The 15,616-nt window shown below is 37.6% G+C and overlaps 1 protein-coding gene across 5 annotated transcripts in view; it reads right to left on the reverse strand.

The window, feature by feature from the left end:
- Positions 1 to 15,616, reverse strand: part of KDM4C (lysine demethylase 4C) — a 397,429-nt gene that overhangs the window by 300,192 nt on the left and 81,621 nt on the right. For all 5 annotated transcript variants that reach the window (XM_065907905.1, XM_065907903.1, XM_065907906.1 and 2 more), the window contains one exon: positions 10,717 to 10,766. In XM_065907905.1, coding sequence (XP_065763977.1) covers positions 10,717 to 10,766 — 50 coding nt within the window. The remainder of the gene's footprint in view (positions 1 to 10,716; positions 10,767 to 15,616) is intronic.

Consider the following 15,616-nt stretch of genomic DNA (forward strand, 5'->3'; position numbering starts at 1 on the left):
CAAACTGTTGTTTCTACCTGTAGGTTTGGTTTCTGTAATTCTCACATATAAATAAGATCATACAGCATTTGTTTGTTTCTGACTTTTTCAACTTAGCATAATTGACCCAAGATTCTTCCATGTTGAAGTAAATGACAGGATTTCCTTCTTTCTTATGCCTGAATAATAGTCTATTGTATACATATAACATTTTGCTTTATTCATTCACCTGTCGATGGACAAAGGTGGTTTCCATATCTTGGCTACTGTAAATAATGCTGCAATGAACATTTGAGGTAATAGATATATCTTTAAGACAGTGATTTCATTTCCCTCAAATACATATCTAGAAGTAGAACTGCTGGATCATATGTTAGTTCTATTTTCAATTTTTTGAGGAACATTCATACTGTTTTCCATAGTGGCTATCCTAGCTGGGTGGATCCTTATGGGAAGCCAGTGATATAATGCACAAAAATCTTAACCATTATAAGAAAATGGAAACAACCCAATGTCCATCAACTGATAAATGGAAGTGCAAAATGTAGTAAGTATATCTTTACAATGAAATATTACTTAGCTATAAAAAAGAATGAGGTACTGCTATAAGATATAACATAGAAAACATGCTACATAAAAGATGTCAGGCACAAAAGTCACATATTAAATGATTTCATGCATATGAGACATTCAGAATATATAAATACCTAGACAGAAAGCAGACTATTAATTTCTAGGGGCGAGGAAGGGGTGAGGGGAAATACAGTATGACTGAATAAAAAATATAAGGGTTCCTTATAGGGTGATGAAAATCTATTGGAACTAGATAGAGGTGATGGTTACATAACACAAATATATTAAATGTAACTGCAGTGTACACTTCAAAATGGTCAATGGTTTATTTTATGTTTTGTGAATACTGTTTCTGCTGTTTAGTCGCTAAGTCGTGTCTGACTCTTGGTGACCCAATGGAATGTAACCTGCCAGGCTCCTCGGTCCATGGGAATTCCCAGGTGCTATACACATCCAAGGACGTCCTATACAACATAAAAGTGATCAGATGCGAGAAGCACTATTATAAGAGAGAAAAGTCTACACATTGCGCAATTCCACGTTAATAACATTCTAGAGATAGAAATCTGGTTAGTGGTTGCTGGTAGGGAGAATTAATTATGAAAGGGCACAAGAGAATTTCTGGGGCCTACTGGAAATGTTCTATATCTTGAGAGTAATAGTAATTACACCACTGTATATATTTGTCAAAACTCACTAAACTGTATGTTTTAACAAGTGGCTTTTACTGTAAGTGCATTTTACCTCTATCTGACCTAAAACATCATTAGATGTTTTTAAATTGTTTTAGAAATAGAGCAGATGTACTCTAAATCCCAATCTCACATGACAAACACATGCTGCTACTATTAAATCAACAAAGTTTTAGCCATGGTAAAAATTTAAAAATCAAAGCTTAAAAAAATCAAATTTCCTACTATATACAAACACTAGTATGGAGAAATTGACATTAGTTATTAATCACTTAGGAAAGAAAGGAATAAGAGAGGGAAGGAGAGAGGAAAGATGAGAAACCAGACCTATAGAGGGTATGTTCACACAGGCAATAGATTTGATTAAGACAACTTAATTGAAATTTACCCAAGTATGCTTTGACAGAGTTTTATACAAACATACCTCAGAGATGTTGCAGGCTCTCTTCTAGATGACTGCAATAAAGCAAGTATTACGGTAAAGAAAGTCACAAGAATTTTTGGTTTCCTAGTGCATATATAATTATGTTTATACTATACTATAATCTCTTAAGTGTGCAATAGAATTATGTCCCCAAAAAGTACATATCTTAATTTTAAAATACTTTATTGCTAGAAATGGTAACCATCATCTAACCATTCCATGAGTTGTAATTGTTTGCAATTCACAGATCATAAAACAAACATAATAGTGAAAAAGTTTGAGATGTGAGAATTACCAAAATGTGACAGATAAGAAGTGAGTAAATGCTACTGGGAAAATGGTACCAACAGACTTGCTCAACACAGGGCTGCCACAAACAATCAATTTGCAAGAAAGGAAAAATGTATTTTCTGCAACTCACAATAAAGTGAAGCACAACAAAATTAAACAGGCCTGTAATGGCTTTTGCAATATTCATATGACTGATATGATGCTTTAAAAAAGTACAGTAGCCATATAAATGGATAGTAAAGAAAAGGACAAAGGAAAAGGATATGTAAGTATGTTTCTGTAGGAAATGCTTCTATATAGGTGTATTTGATTCCTTGGAAGAAAAGCAATGAGAAACCTAGACAGCATATTAAAAAGCAGAGACATTACTTTGCCTACAAAGGTCCATCTAGTCAAAGCTATGATTTTTCCAATAGTCATGTACGAATGTGACAGCTGGACAATAAAAAAGGCTGAGCTACGAAGAATTGATGCTTTTCAACTACGGTGTTGGAGAAGACTCTTGAGAGTCCCTTGGACTGCAAGGAGATCCAACCAGTCCATCCTGAAGGAAATCAGTCCTAGGTTTTCATTGGAAGGACTGATGTTGAAGATGAAACTCCAATACATTGGCCACCTGATGCGAAGAGCCAACTCATCGGAAAAGACCCTGATGCTGGTAAACATTGAAGGCAGGAGGAGAAGGGGACAACAGAGGATGAGGTAGTTGGATGGCATCACTGACTCAATAGACATGAGTTTGAGCAGACTCGGGAGATGGTGAAGGACAGGGAAGCCTGGCGTGCTACAGTTCATGGGGCTCCAAAGAGTCTGACATGACAGTGAATGAACAATGAACAGCAATTTTATTAACATGTGAAATTTCTTAACATGCTTATTAGTGAAAAGAACCAATGAAGCAATGAATATTATGTGGGGTGACACCTGATCATTTTTACCCACATTCTTAGTTAAGAGGTCAACTTTAGAGGTTTAGGCTATAGTTGACCTTTCTCTTCTTCCTATCCCTTTTTGAGCAATTAATGATGGAGTAGAAAGTTATCACATTGCAGGTTTCACTCTGCTCCACATGTCCAAAAATCCATCAACATCTCTACTGTAGAGACAAAGCCCCATGGAGACAAAGCTCCAGGAGAGCCAGGAGAAATTCATACTGACTGTGTATAGAGAAGGATGGTGGTTCTCCTGAATAATTGCCTTATTTTTATCTCCTGAACATAGTGCAGCGAGTAACAGGAAAGTTTTTCTATTTCAAACTGGCTGGCAGAACACTTAGAGTTAAAACTCCCACCTAATTTAACAGGTATATAGACCATTACACATAGCTTTTTACTGCATTCTTGGGACCAGTTTGTTTCGGCTCCAGCGTTTTCCCACCTTGACATGACACACGGATCACACATGCACAGGTCGCCAGGACTCCTCAGGCCACGGACTTTGGCACAAGTAGGTCAGTCAAGCTAACCAGGCTTTCCGGCTCAACTTCCAGCCCACAGAACCAAAGAATTCTTAATTCCCCTCCATAGTAATTTTTCCCTGCTAGCTGGCACTCCCTTCCTGAATTCTTCCTCCCATTCCCTACCTGTCATTTCACAGAATTGTCTTTCACCCCACATTCTAATTATTCTAGCATGTGCATGTTATGCATTATTGTTCAGTGTTTAAAATCCCACTAGGAACATGGCTGGGTATACAGTATTTAAAATTCAACACAGACTGTGATTGTTATTCAGTCACTAAGTCATATCCAACTCTGCAATCCACGGACTACAGCATGCCAGACTCTCGGTCCTCCACTATCTCCCAGAGATTGCTCAAATTCATGTCCAACAAATTGTGATATCTGACATCAAAAAGGGCCTCGGGGGAAGAGCATGGCAACCCATTCCAGTATTCCTGACTGGAGAATCCCCATTGACAGAGGAGCCTGGCGGCTATGGTCCATGGGACTACAAAGAGGTCGGACATGACTGAGTGACTAACACACACACACACACACATGAGGAAATTAAATTCAGGGACTGCTTCACCATTTCTAATATAACAAGTGATAGTACAATGAAAATAAACATACCATGACACATCACACATTGATCTCCATGCCTAAAGCATGAGTTAGGAATGAAGGCAGAGGATATATCACTGGACTTCTTCATTGTTTATGTCTTATGGAGTCACTTAAAATTGATTGTTCACAATCAGGGGTATTTAATTTATTAGCCTCTCAAAACCAAGCATTTTAATGTAATATTTTCAGGCCATCATGTAAATAAATGTTCACGGGAATTGCGTATTTATCATTTTGAGAGCTGATAAAAGTTCATTTTCCTAATTTCAAGTCAGAGGCATGAAAAAGGGTCAATTTGGAACATTTATAGAATTTAAATGACTTGTTATTTATTGCTACTCTTCTAGTCTTTAGACAGCAGTGGTTCATAATCCCTTTTGGACCAAACCATCTTGATGGATCTGATGTGGGTTAACTTCCCAGAAATCCACATATATGCCCAATTTTGAATATAATTTCGGAGAGTTCACAAGCTGCCTGCATCCAACCCACAGACCCTTTGTCCACCTCCTTGAACAGAATGTACTCAGTTGCTCAATCGTGTCCAGCTCTTTGCGACCCCGTGGACAGTAGTTCGCCAGGCTTCCCTGTCCATGTAGATTCTTCAGGCAAGCATACTGGAGTGAGTTGCCATGCCCTCCTGCTGGAACAGGGATCCCTGCTAATCAGGCTAAGACTCTGTTTCACAGGCTTAAACTCAAGATGACTAGTCATTTAAACACGCACACACACCAAAACTGACTGCTTAAAGAAACTTGAACTAAATTAATCCCTCATAACAAAGATTCATCCATTCCTTTTTATTGAGTGTCACTTTAACAGGTAAAAACAAAAACACTTGCTACAAGTAACTATAAGACTCCAAAAGAACCAGTATACTGAACTCTACCACACTGTCACTTAAAACAAAATTCCTGCTAATCATTCACACTTACAAAATCTGCTGCACAAAATCCTAACTCACATATTCTTTTTCCAGTAACCAAAATTTTGACCGAAGTGAGTCCTCTTTAATTTTTTAAAAACTATTAACACTTTATTCACAATGAGAGACCAATGAAAAAGTCACACACACACACACAAATCAGCTGCTCCCAATTTACTTTAATCCATATTTTGCTTAACTTTATAGAACCACTAAGATATTGTCTTATTTCTAAAATAAATGAGATTTAGACATTCTGAAAACTGAAAATCTTCAAAACTGTCATTCATGATATGAGTATATCTCTAGTCTCCTTTTTACTTCCCATTCAATTGTATCGGGTCAAAAATTGGAAAGAATGCAATGACATTATAGGCAAACAAGTATAAAAATTGCAACAATTCACTCGAGATTTTTTATTACATTTATATCTACATGATATTCAAAAAAACTGTACAAATGAGAAAGCAACTGAAGGGCAAAATCAAACTCCTGGCTTTATTAGATGCAGACCTAACGTCTTTCAGATAAAATATTTGCAGGTGCCACCGTCAATCAAGATTTCAATAGAAACCAAAGACAAAAGCATTCATGCATAAAAGGCAACTGTGATAATTATGATGTGCAGACAAGATAATGGAAAATATCCGAGGCTGCTTTTCATATTATGTATCAAGTGCTGCCTTGACCTAGACATCCTTCCTATACGGCTCCCTCACATTTACTGCATTATTTTATCATTTTAATTATTTAGCAGAATTCAATTAATTTGGCTGGCATCTGCTCAGGAAATAGAAATCCTCCATGTCTTATAGGGTCTTTCCCCTGAATCATTTCTCAAAATAATGCTGCAAAAAATTTTCAATAAACACACAATTGAGTTTAAAGTTCCTTTTCAACCTTCAAGTTTATTAATCTCTTACTGATTAAGCTAATGGCATCCATATTTCTGGAATGTCATTTTCAGGCAGTTTATATCAAAGTGTATACAGACAGTTTATAGCAAAAATTTAACATGTGATTCCATACCGCAAAGTTTACATTGCTCCATTTTAAAAGTTCTGGGGCAGTGAGGTGAACAGAAAATGGTAGAATAATTATCACAGAGAACAGAAGAGTTCACAGCATATAGATTTAGCACAAAGTTCATTGCCTGTGTATTTAAGGATTATGGTAATCATTTTCTAAGCTGTGCTACAATCTATTATCCAGAACCAGGATCCATCCACTTAATATTCATGAAAATAGTCCCTAACGAAGTTCAAGATTACAATTACATTGCTATTATTACTGTAATGTATTACATTATAAAAACACTAAGGCTTTATAGTTATTAGCCTGCCAAAATTATAATAATGCTTTTAACAAACATGATACCCTAACTATTCTTTCTAATACTCTTCCATAATTTGGAGGAAGGCAACTTTTAGATGTCATTAACAATATCTGTTCAGAGCTGTCAAGTCAGTGTCCCCATTTTATTATTAAATGAAAGCATACATAATGCAGGGATAAAGTTCTTTTTCTACTAGAAAGCAAACCTAACATACCAATGAATCTTAGATTGGCACCTGATTGAAAGAACAGTGCTCCCTGAGGATTCAATTGAGAATAAAGGCAGAATGTCTTATCTTCAGTTGTCACTCAACGGAACTCCACTTTCCTCTGGATAAGTCACTAGTAGTCTACATCATCCTTAGTTAGGGTGGCTAGTAAAACAGAAGAAGGAGGTAGCAGGGGGTGAATATGATTCTCCCCCTTGTGAGAGAAACGAGAGCAAGGTTGCCTGGCATATCTTTAAGGCAAGGAATAAAAGTAAACGGCACTCTCAGTAGATACAAGTGGGCACAGAGTGAAAGTAACTGATAGCATTTCCAAAAGACTGGCTCAATCTGGCCCTTAAGAATCTGGACAAGCTCAGTTCAGTCGCTCAATCATTTCTGACTCTTTGCGATCCCATGGACTGTAGAATGCCAGGCTTCCCTGTCCATCACCAACACCTTATTTAAACTCATGTTCATCGAGTTGGTGATGCCATCCAACCATCTCATCCTCTGTCATTCCCTTCTCCTACCTGCCTTCAATCTTTCCCAGCATCAAGGTCTTTTCAAATGAATCAGCTCTTCACATCATGTGGACAAAGTATTGGAGTTGCAGCTTCAACATCAGTCCTTCCAATGAATATTTAGGACTGATTTCCTTTAGGGTGGAATGGTTAGATCTCTTTGCAGTCCAAGGGACTCAAGAGTTTTCTCCAACTCCACAGTTCAAAAGCACCAATTCTTCTGCGTTCAGCTTTCTTTACAGTCCAACTCTCACATCCATACATGACTACTGGAAAAACTATACCTTTGACTAGACAGACCTTTGTTGGCAAAGTAATCCCTCTGCTTTTTAATATGCTGTCTAGGTTGGTCATAGCTTTGCTTCCAAGGAGCAAGCATCTTTTAATTTCATGGCTGAAGTCACCATCTGCAGTGATTTTGGAGCCCAAAAAAATAAAGTCTGTCACTGTTTCCATTGTTTCCCCATCTACTGCCATGAAGTGATGGGGACCAGATGCCATGATTTTAGTTTTTTGAATGCTGAGTTTTAAGCCCAGCTTTTTCACTCTCCTTTCTCACTTTCATCTAGAGGCTCTGTAGTTCTCCTTCTCTTTCTGCCATAAGGGTGGTTTCATCTGCATGTCTGAGGTTATTGATATTCTCCCAGCAATCTTGATTCCAGCTTGTGCTTCATCCAGTCCAGCATTTCTCATGATATACTCTGCATATAAGTTAAAGAGGCAAGGTGACAATATACAACCTTGATGTACTCTTTCCCGATTTGGAACCAGTCTGTTGTTCCATGTCCAACATGTTTCATGTTCCATGTAACTGTTGCTTCTTGACCTGCATACAGATTTCTCAGGAGGCAGGTCAGGTGGTCTGGTATTCCCATTCCTTTCAGAATTTTCCATAGTTTATTGTGATCCACACAGTCAAGGGCTTTGGTATAGTCAATAAAGCAGATGTTTTTCTGGAACTCTTGCTTTTTCGATGATTCAGTGGGTATTGGTAATTTGATCTCTGGTTCTCTGCCTTTTCTAAATCCAGTTTGAACATCTGGAACTTCACGGTTCACGTACTATTGAAGCCTAGTTTGGAGAATTTTGAGCATTACTTTGCTAGTGTGTGAGATGAATTCAATTCTGTGGTAGTTTGAACATTCTTTGGCATTGCCTTTCTTTGGGATTGGAATGAAAAGTGACCTTTTCCAGTCCTGTAGCCACTGCTGAGTTTTCAAAATTTCCTGGCATGTTGAGTGCAACATTTTAACAGCATCATCTTTTAGGATTTGAAATAGCTCAACTGGAATTCCATCACCTCCACTAGCTTTGTTCATAGTGATGCTTCCTAAGGCACAAATGACTTCGCATTCCAGGATATCTGGTTCTAGGTGAGTGATCACACCATCATGGTGATCTGGGTCATGAAGATCTTTCTTGTATTGTTTTTCTGTGTATTCTTGCCACCTCTTCTTAATATCATCTGCTTCTGTTAGGTCCATACCATTTCTGTCCTTTATTGAGCCCATCTTTGCATGAAATGTTCCCTTGGTATCTCTAATTTTCTTGAAGAGATCTCTAGACTTTCCCATTCTATTGTTTTCCTCTGTTTCTTTCCACTGATCACTAAGGAAGGCTTTCTTATCTCTCCTTGCTATTCTTTGGAATTCTGCATTCAAATGGGTGTATCTTTCCTTTTCTCCTTTGCTTTTCGCTTCTCTTCTTTTCTCAGCTATTTGTAAAGGTCTCCTCAGACAACCATTTTGCCTCTTTGCATTTCTTTTCCTTGGGGATGGTCTTCCTCACTGCCTCCTGTACAATGTCATGAAACTCCATCTGTAGTTCTTCAGGCACTCTGTCTATCAGATTTAACCCCTTGAATCTATTTCTCACTTCCACTGTATAATCATAAGGGATTTCATTTAGTTTATACCTGAATGGTCTGGTGGTTTTCCCTACTTTCTTCAATTTTGACAATAAGGAGTTCATGATCTAAGCCACAGTCAGTTCCCAGTCTTGTTTTTGCTGACTGTATAGAGCTTCTCCATCTTTGGCTGCAAAAAATATAATCAATCTGATTCTGGTATTGACCATCTGGTGATGTCCATGTGTGGAGTCTTCTCTTGTGTTGTTAGAAGAAGGTGTTTGCTATGACCAGTGTGTTCTCTTGGCAAAATCTGTTCGCCTTTGCCCCACTTTGTTTTGTACTCCAAGGCCAAATTTGCCTGTTACTCCAGGTATCTCTTGATTTCCTACTTTTGCATTCTAGTCCCCTATAATGAAAAGGACATCTTTTTGGGGTGTTAGTTCTAGAAGGTCTTATAGGTCTTCAAAGAACCGATTAACTTCAGCTTCATCAGCATTACTAGTCCAGACATAGACTTGGATTACTGTGATATTAAATGGTTTGCCTTGGAAATGAACACAGATCATTCTGTGTTTTTGAGATTGCATGCAAGTACTGCATTTCAGAGTCTTTTGTTGACTATTATGGCCACTCCACTTCTTCTAAGGGATTCTTGCCCACAGTAGTAGATATAATGGTAGATGGACAGGTAATGAGAACCTACTATATAGCACAGGGAACTCTACTATCTCTGTGGTGACCTAAATGGGAAGGCAATCCAAAAGAGAGAGGCTATATATATACCGATAGCTGATTCACTTTGCAATACAGCAGGAACTAACACAAATTGTAAAGCAACTATATTCCAGTAAATTAAATTAATTTTAATTTTAATTAATTTTTAAAAATTCATTTAAACAGCAGCTAAAACTGTTTTAAAAAGTGAGAGAAGAAGAAGATGGACAAGGTCAAGGGAGGCACAACTGGATGAGGGTAGTCAAAAGGTACAAACTTCTAATTATAAGATAAGTACTAGAAATGTGATAAATAACATGATAAATATAATTAACACTGCTGTGTGTTATATGTGAAAGCAGAATTTTCATCATAAAGGGAGATGTTTTTCTATTTATTTTTGTATGTGTATGAGATAATGGATGTTCACAAAACCTACTGTGACAATCATTTCATAATGCAAGTCAAATCATTATGCTGAACAGCTTAAACTTATAACATGTTGTATGTCAAGTGCATCTCAATAAAACTAGAAGAACAAACGAAAACAACAATGGACAAAGTCTTAAAAAAAAAAAAAAACAAATTTCAAGTTCCAGTAAAGTATGCTTAATTTTACTAGTCTAAGAATGCATACAATATTATGCCTGTCCAGTCACCTGGAAACATTCACCTTCACCCTTCAAGCACTCTCAGGCCCAGGGGAGGGGGATTTAACACAAACATTTGGTGAAATGATATGGCAACATGAAAAGTACCCATAAAACATCCTAGAGCCCAAGATCCAGTATCAGTACTTCTCAGAATTTATCTCAATGGTACAACTAAAGGAAATAAAAATTTTATTGACACAGTGATGTTAAGTACATTATATAAAGGAGAAAAAAACTGGAAATAACTAAAATAGGTTAAGTGCAATCAGTTGACAAAAGCAAAGCAGCAAACTAAAATAATCATGATGATCATGCAATATGGAAAAATTCTGCACACAATGTGAAAAAAATTAAAATTACTCAATGAGAAAAATACTTAGAAGCCAATAACTTGAAAAGAAAATTAACATAGTGACATTCTACACTGTAAAAATACCTCAGAAACAAAGAACCTGTCATCTAGATAACAAATAGCAAGTTTACCTTGAGCTAGTCTTTCCAGTCGTTTTCCATGTTCCGGGGGTATTGCATACCTAAAATTTTAAACACAAATAACAACTTTAGGTTTGTAATTGTTCAGCTCGTATCCAAAGGCTGTCTATTTCTAAATAATATCATGCAAAAAAAAAGTCAACCCCAAACTCCACATAGATTAACTAAGCAGATATTAGAGAATCAAACATAGAGTTGTAACTCTTGAACACTAATCAGAGGGAAAATAAACTTAAATTATCTATTTCAATGCCCCAGATCACCATTCCAACCACATTTTATACATTAGGGAACAAAGGCCCCAAGCCAGCAAGCTGCTTGGACAAGGCGGCACCTGGCCACAACATGGAGATTAGAACCTCCCTTGTAACACTCACAACACCATAGTAATCCAGGGCTATTTTGGGTTTTATGTTTTTTGTTTCAAAGTTGATTAGTTGGGCCTTTGTTTTTAAGCAGAGTTCTTTTTTAAAAACCTTTTTTAAAAATTTTTTAAAAAGAAAACTTAAATATTTACTGACAAGCAGGATAGAAAATAAAACTATTACAGCAATGTTTGTATCTCCACCAAACCTTTCTAAGAATATTGTACTTTTCAAATAGTTTTTAAATAAAAGTTTACCAGCCATAAAAAGGTTGCTTTTATTTATTTCACAATTATGTGACTATTAAAATCTTGATATATAGAAAAAGAATCGTTGGGAATTCCCTGGCAGTCCAGCGGTTAGGACTCGGTGTTCTCACTGCCAGAGTCCAAGTAGGATCCCTGTTTGAAAAAAGGAATTGTACATTCTTGGAGAACAGAAACTCTTCAAGTAGTACTCATTTCTAGTACTTTTTTAAAGTGTTTTAAAAAGTTAAATACTTGAATTTGTTTACTGTGAACTTACTACCAAATTTTAAATTAATAATCTTAAGTTAAATGATCATTTCATGTTTTAAATAAAAATATGTTATTCTTCAGACCTACATTTGCTGTTTACTAGCTCAAGATATATTAAGTACAAATTAGGTTTTTACTAAAATAACTTTTCTCATTTTACTTAACACCACACTTGGTTGCCTTTAATGCCACTGATAACATATGCAAAACTTAATTGGATCCGATGTAACTAGGCAATTTTCTAAAAGAAAATTCAACCATATATCCTGTTGCTTAAGGCACTTTTAACAAAAGTATTCCAACTGAATTGGAAGATAAAAATTTTAGCATAACTAAATGATAATCACTCAACATATTTATATAGTAGTCACTTCTTAACAATGTTTAATCCCTGGTTTACACTCTCAAATATACCCAGAGAAGGGGACACACACACACACATATCACAGACAAGCATAACATACATGCTAAGACATGCACATGTATACACACATAGGCATGCACTCATGTAAGGGTTGGACATGGAGATATTTATATTTACATATCCAGATTCACTCTACTAAAAAAATGATATCAAAGTTACAGTTCGTTAGTCTGAAATTCAACCATCTGCTCCCAGAAAATTTAAGTAAATATAAATGTATATAAAAGCATAAATATAAGGATAAAAAATACCCTTGACATAGTCTTTCAACTGGTCCTCACAACTCTGACAAAAATCACATGACCAACACATAGTCACCACATCTCTATAAAGAGTTCTAGTAAAAATCCTCTGGAGGTTAATCATCAGAAAGATTTTTGCCATACACTATACATGTATCAAAAATTCTTTAAATTAGACACACTGAGTGTGTCTCCTCAATGCAGCTTGGGTCACTAAGGCGTAATTGACCATTACAGGTGCAACCTCACTTTGTGGTGTACCCTTCCAAACCTACCCTCCACGATGTGCCCAAGTCATCTCTGCAAACTACAGATCTGACCATGACAAAGTCCTGGGTCTTCCATGGCTGACCTACCAGAAGGACAGAAGCTGAGCCTTTTGCAGGGCGCACAGACCTGCTGCAGTCCTAACACCTCTTCAGCTGCATTTACTGATCAATGTCCCAATCAAATCCTGCTCTTTGGCTCTACCAAAGAAGCCACTTCTAGCGACTTTGTTACTTCATACCTCCACTACTTTCCCTCCCCCAGTTCTGGGCTTTGTATACCCTTACTATCCCCGTCCAGCCAATAAAACCACCACTTCTTTTTCTCGCCCAGCTTGAGTCACCCCCAGGGAGAGACCCACACTCCTCCTTTCACTCTATCAACCACAGAGCAGATAGCCTTCCATCATGGAACTCAGAATTCAATATTTTTTTACCTTTCTGTCTCCCTCTCTCCCTTCAAACTCACTAGGGGTAAGGACCAGTGTCTCTTCTGGAATAGAGCACCAGAAAAGTAGATGCTCAGAACGTGTATGCTGACTTGTGGGCTCTCAAATGATGAACCATGTTCCTGATGAAACATGTGGAAGGAAGGATGGAAGATGTGGAAGGAGAGGAAGAATATAGGAAGAAGAAAAAAATCATGAAAGTGAGAAACTAGAACAACAGGTAAGAAATTATATAAGCCAATACCTCATTTCCTAAATACAGGGTCAGCCTGGCATACTCAGGACAACTCTACCAGTTTCAATTTCCCAATTCATTCAAATGTCTAATTCAATCAAATCTTTCTCCCAGGACTCTGAACTTTCGATGTGGGATCCCCATTTTGCCTTCCCTTCTCTTCGTCCCGTGGATCTCACCCAGGGCTCCAGTGCATAGAAAATCCATGGACTATGAAGGACAAAGTGTGCTCACAGTAGGTAGGCAAGACTGGGGGACCTAATTTCCACTTAAATGGCACTGAAATGGCTGGGTCTGCCCCCAGTAGACCATTACCATCACTAAACTATCTCCTTGGGCAGCTACAGACCTCATATCACTATCTTAACATAAAAAACCTTTATTCTTTACTGCTTGGCTTTCAAGATCCCAACCCCCAAACACAATTTAGCCACAGCCACAAATATCAGCAGTCCACTCCCAACAGTCTGGACTATGAATTATTCCCTCCCTCACAGGGGTTTGACCTCACTTCTCACCACAAACAGCCCCTCCTTCCTGCTTCATAACCCAACCTCCCAATCTCTGCCCAGATTCCACCTCCTCCATGAAGCTTTCTTTGACCACTGGAAACCTCGGCAATCCTACTTCTTTCCTACTTTCCAGAGACCTTCCATTATACTTCTCACATAGTGTTTATCATCTACTGCTTTCCACAGCTAGCTGTTGTGTGGTGTGAATAAATCACTTTTGTGTGGATAGGCACTGTGTTCTGTGACAGAACACCTATCACCTCACAGAAGTTTTCAAATAAATTATCCCTTTTAACTTACCTAGTACAGTGAGTGTCTGCTTCACAACTGGGTACTCTGTGCCACCACTGCTCAGTTAGGCAACTAATTCCTAATTATTTGAAGATATGAGTGTGCTTTATACTTCTCTGTATCCTTTGAAAATCACCATATAAGATGTCTACCATTGCATACCCACACACACACAATGGTTTGCTGAAATTACTAATTGTTCATTTAACCTATAGGACAGTGTATTTGTTTCAGACATAATGAGTATTACAAATAGTTCTGCTAACATTAAGAAACCATGAATCACTAATAAACTAGTAACATACTAATTAGATATTTACTAATTAGATATTTTGTTTAAAATTAGCATCTTTTATGAATTGGAGGGGGGAGAGATCTAATCTGAAGGCCAAGGAAAACAGAATAATCCTTCTAAGCATATCTTTGGGTGGTTTACTCAAAGAATAGACCTAAAATGATATTATCTTGGTGGCTGTAATTTACATACATTATCTTTAACTGAATAGTATCAGGCTGACATTTCAAACTGTCAGTAGGTGAAACTATTTTTCAATTGGTACTAGATCCATTTCTCTGATTTAGGCTTTCTCTATAAACTGGTCTCTGTATTGCTCATTTCAAGATATGTTCAGACCATTAGTCCATCAGAAATGGTTGCTTTCTTTTTCATCAGAAATGTTTACCAGCACTACTCAAAGGGTAACTCCCATTTCTCCGATAATCCCCAAGGTCCCCCTAATTTCTTTCAGGAAACCATCAAGGGCAGTCTCACCACGCCAAGGGCCACCAAGAGGAGCTCCATTTCCATGCCCAGGCCGCACTCAGGCAGATCAGTTCTGAAATAGCACAGACCTTTAACTCCCTTCCCCTGAGGGAGGCTGTGTGTGAAGTTGCCCTGCCCTCCTTTGGATATATTTCCTCTTCTTCCTGCTGTTTCACTCTGTCATCTCACATGAAGATCAGGCTCAAGTCCCCAAAGATTAGTTTTCTGACAGACAACTCTAAATTGCCCTTCTTCTTTTACGAGCATAAGCAAGTTACACTTTCAATAGTTACTAAAGTATTGAAAGCTGCGTGAAAAGAAAAGCTGAGCAATAAACAAAATTATATCGCTCATGACAGCTACCATTATCAAGCACTTATAATAAGCCAAATCTCATGCTAAGATCCTGTGATCGAAATTCTCTAACACTTCCATTTTACTGATGAGGAAACTAAGGTTTAGAGGGATTAATTTTCTTAAGCAAGGTCGATGACAGACTGGTACCCAAGCCCAGATCTGAGTCTAGAGCTCAAGATGTGCTCTCCAGCCCCATATCCCAATCCTGTTTCCTCATCAGTCACACCAAGATGCCAAGAGGAAGGAAGTGACAGGGGCTATCAAGCTCTTCCCTCCCAAGGACAAACCCACACCATTTACAATGATCACTGCAATCACTGCAAAGTGAGCCAACTTTTGAAAGTAAAAGTTTTCTGCCTGCTAACAGGCCAAAGTCTAGTATTCACACAGAATACTTCTCCCAGCTACCCTTCTTACATTACCCACTTTTAAAATTCACAATTGAAAAAAATCACTAATCTTTGAAACC

This window comes from Muntiacus reevesi, chromosome 17 (assembly GCF_963930625.1).
Source record: "Muntiacus reevesi chromosome 17, mMunRee1.1, whole genome shotgun sequence".
Lineage (NCBI taxonomy): Eukaryota > Metazoa > Chordata > Mammalia > Artiodactyla > Cervidae > Muntiacus > Muntiacus reevesi.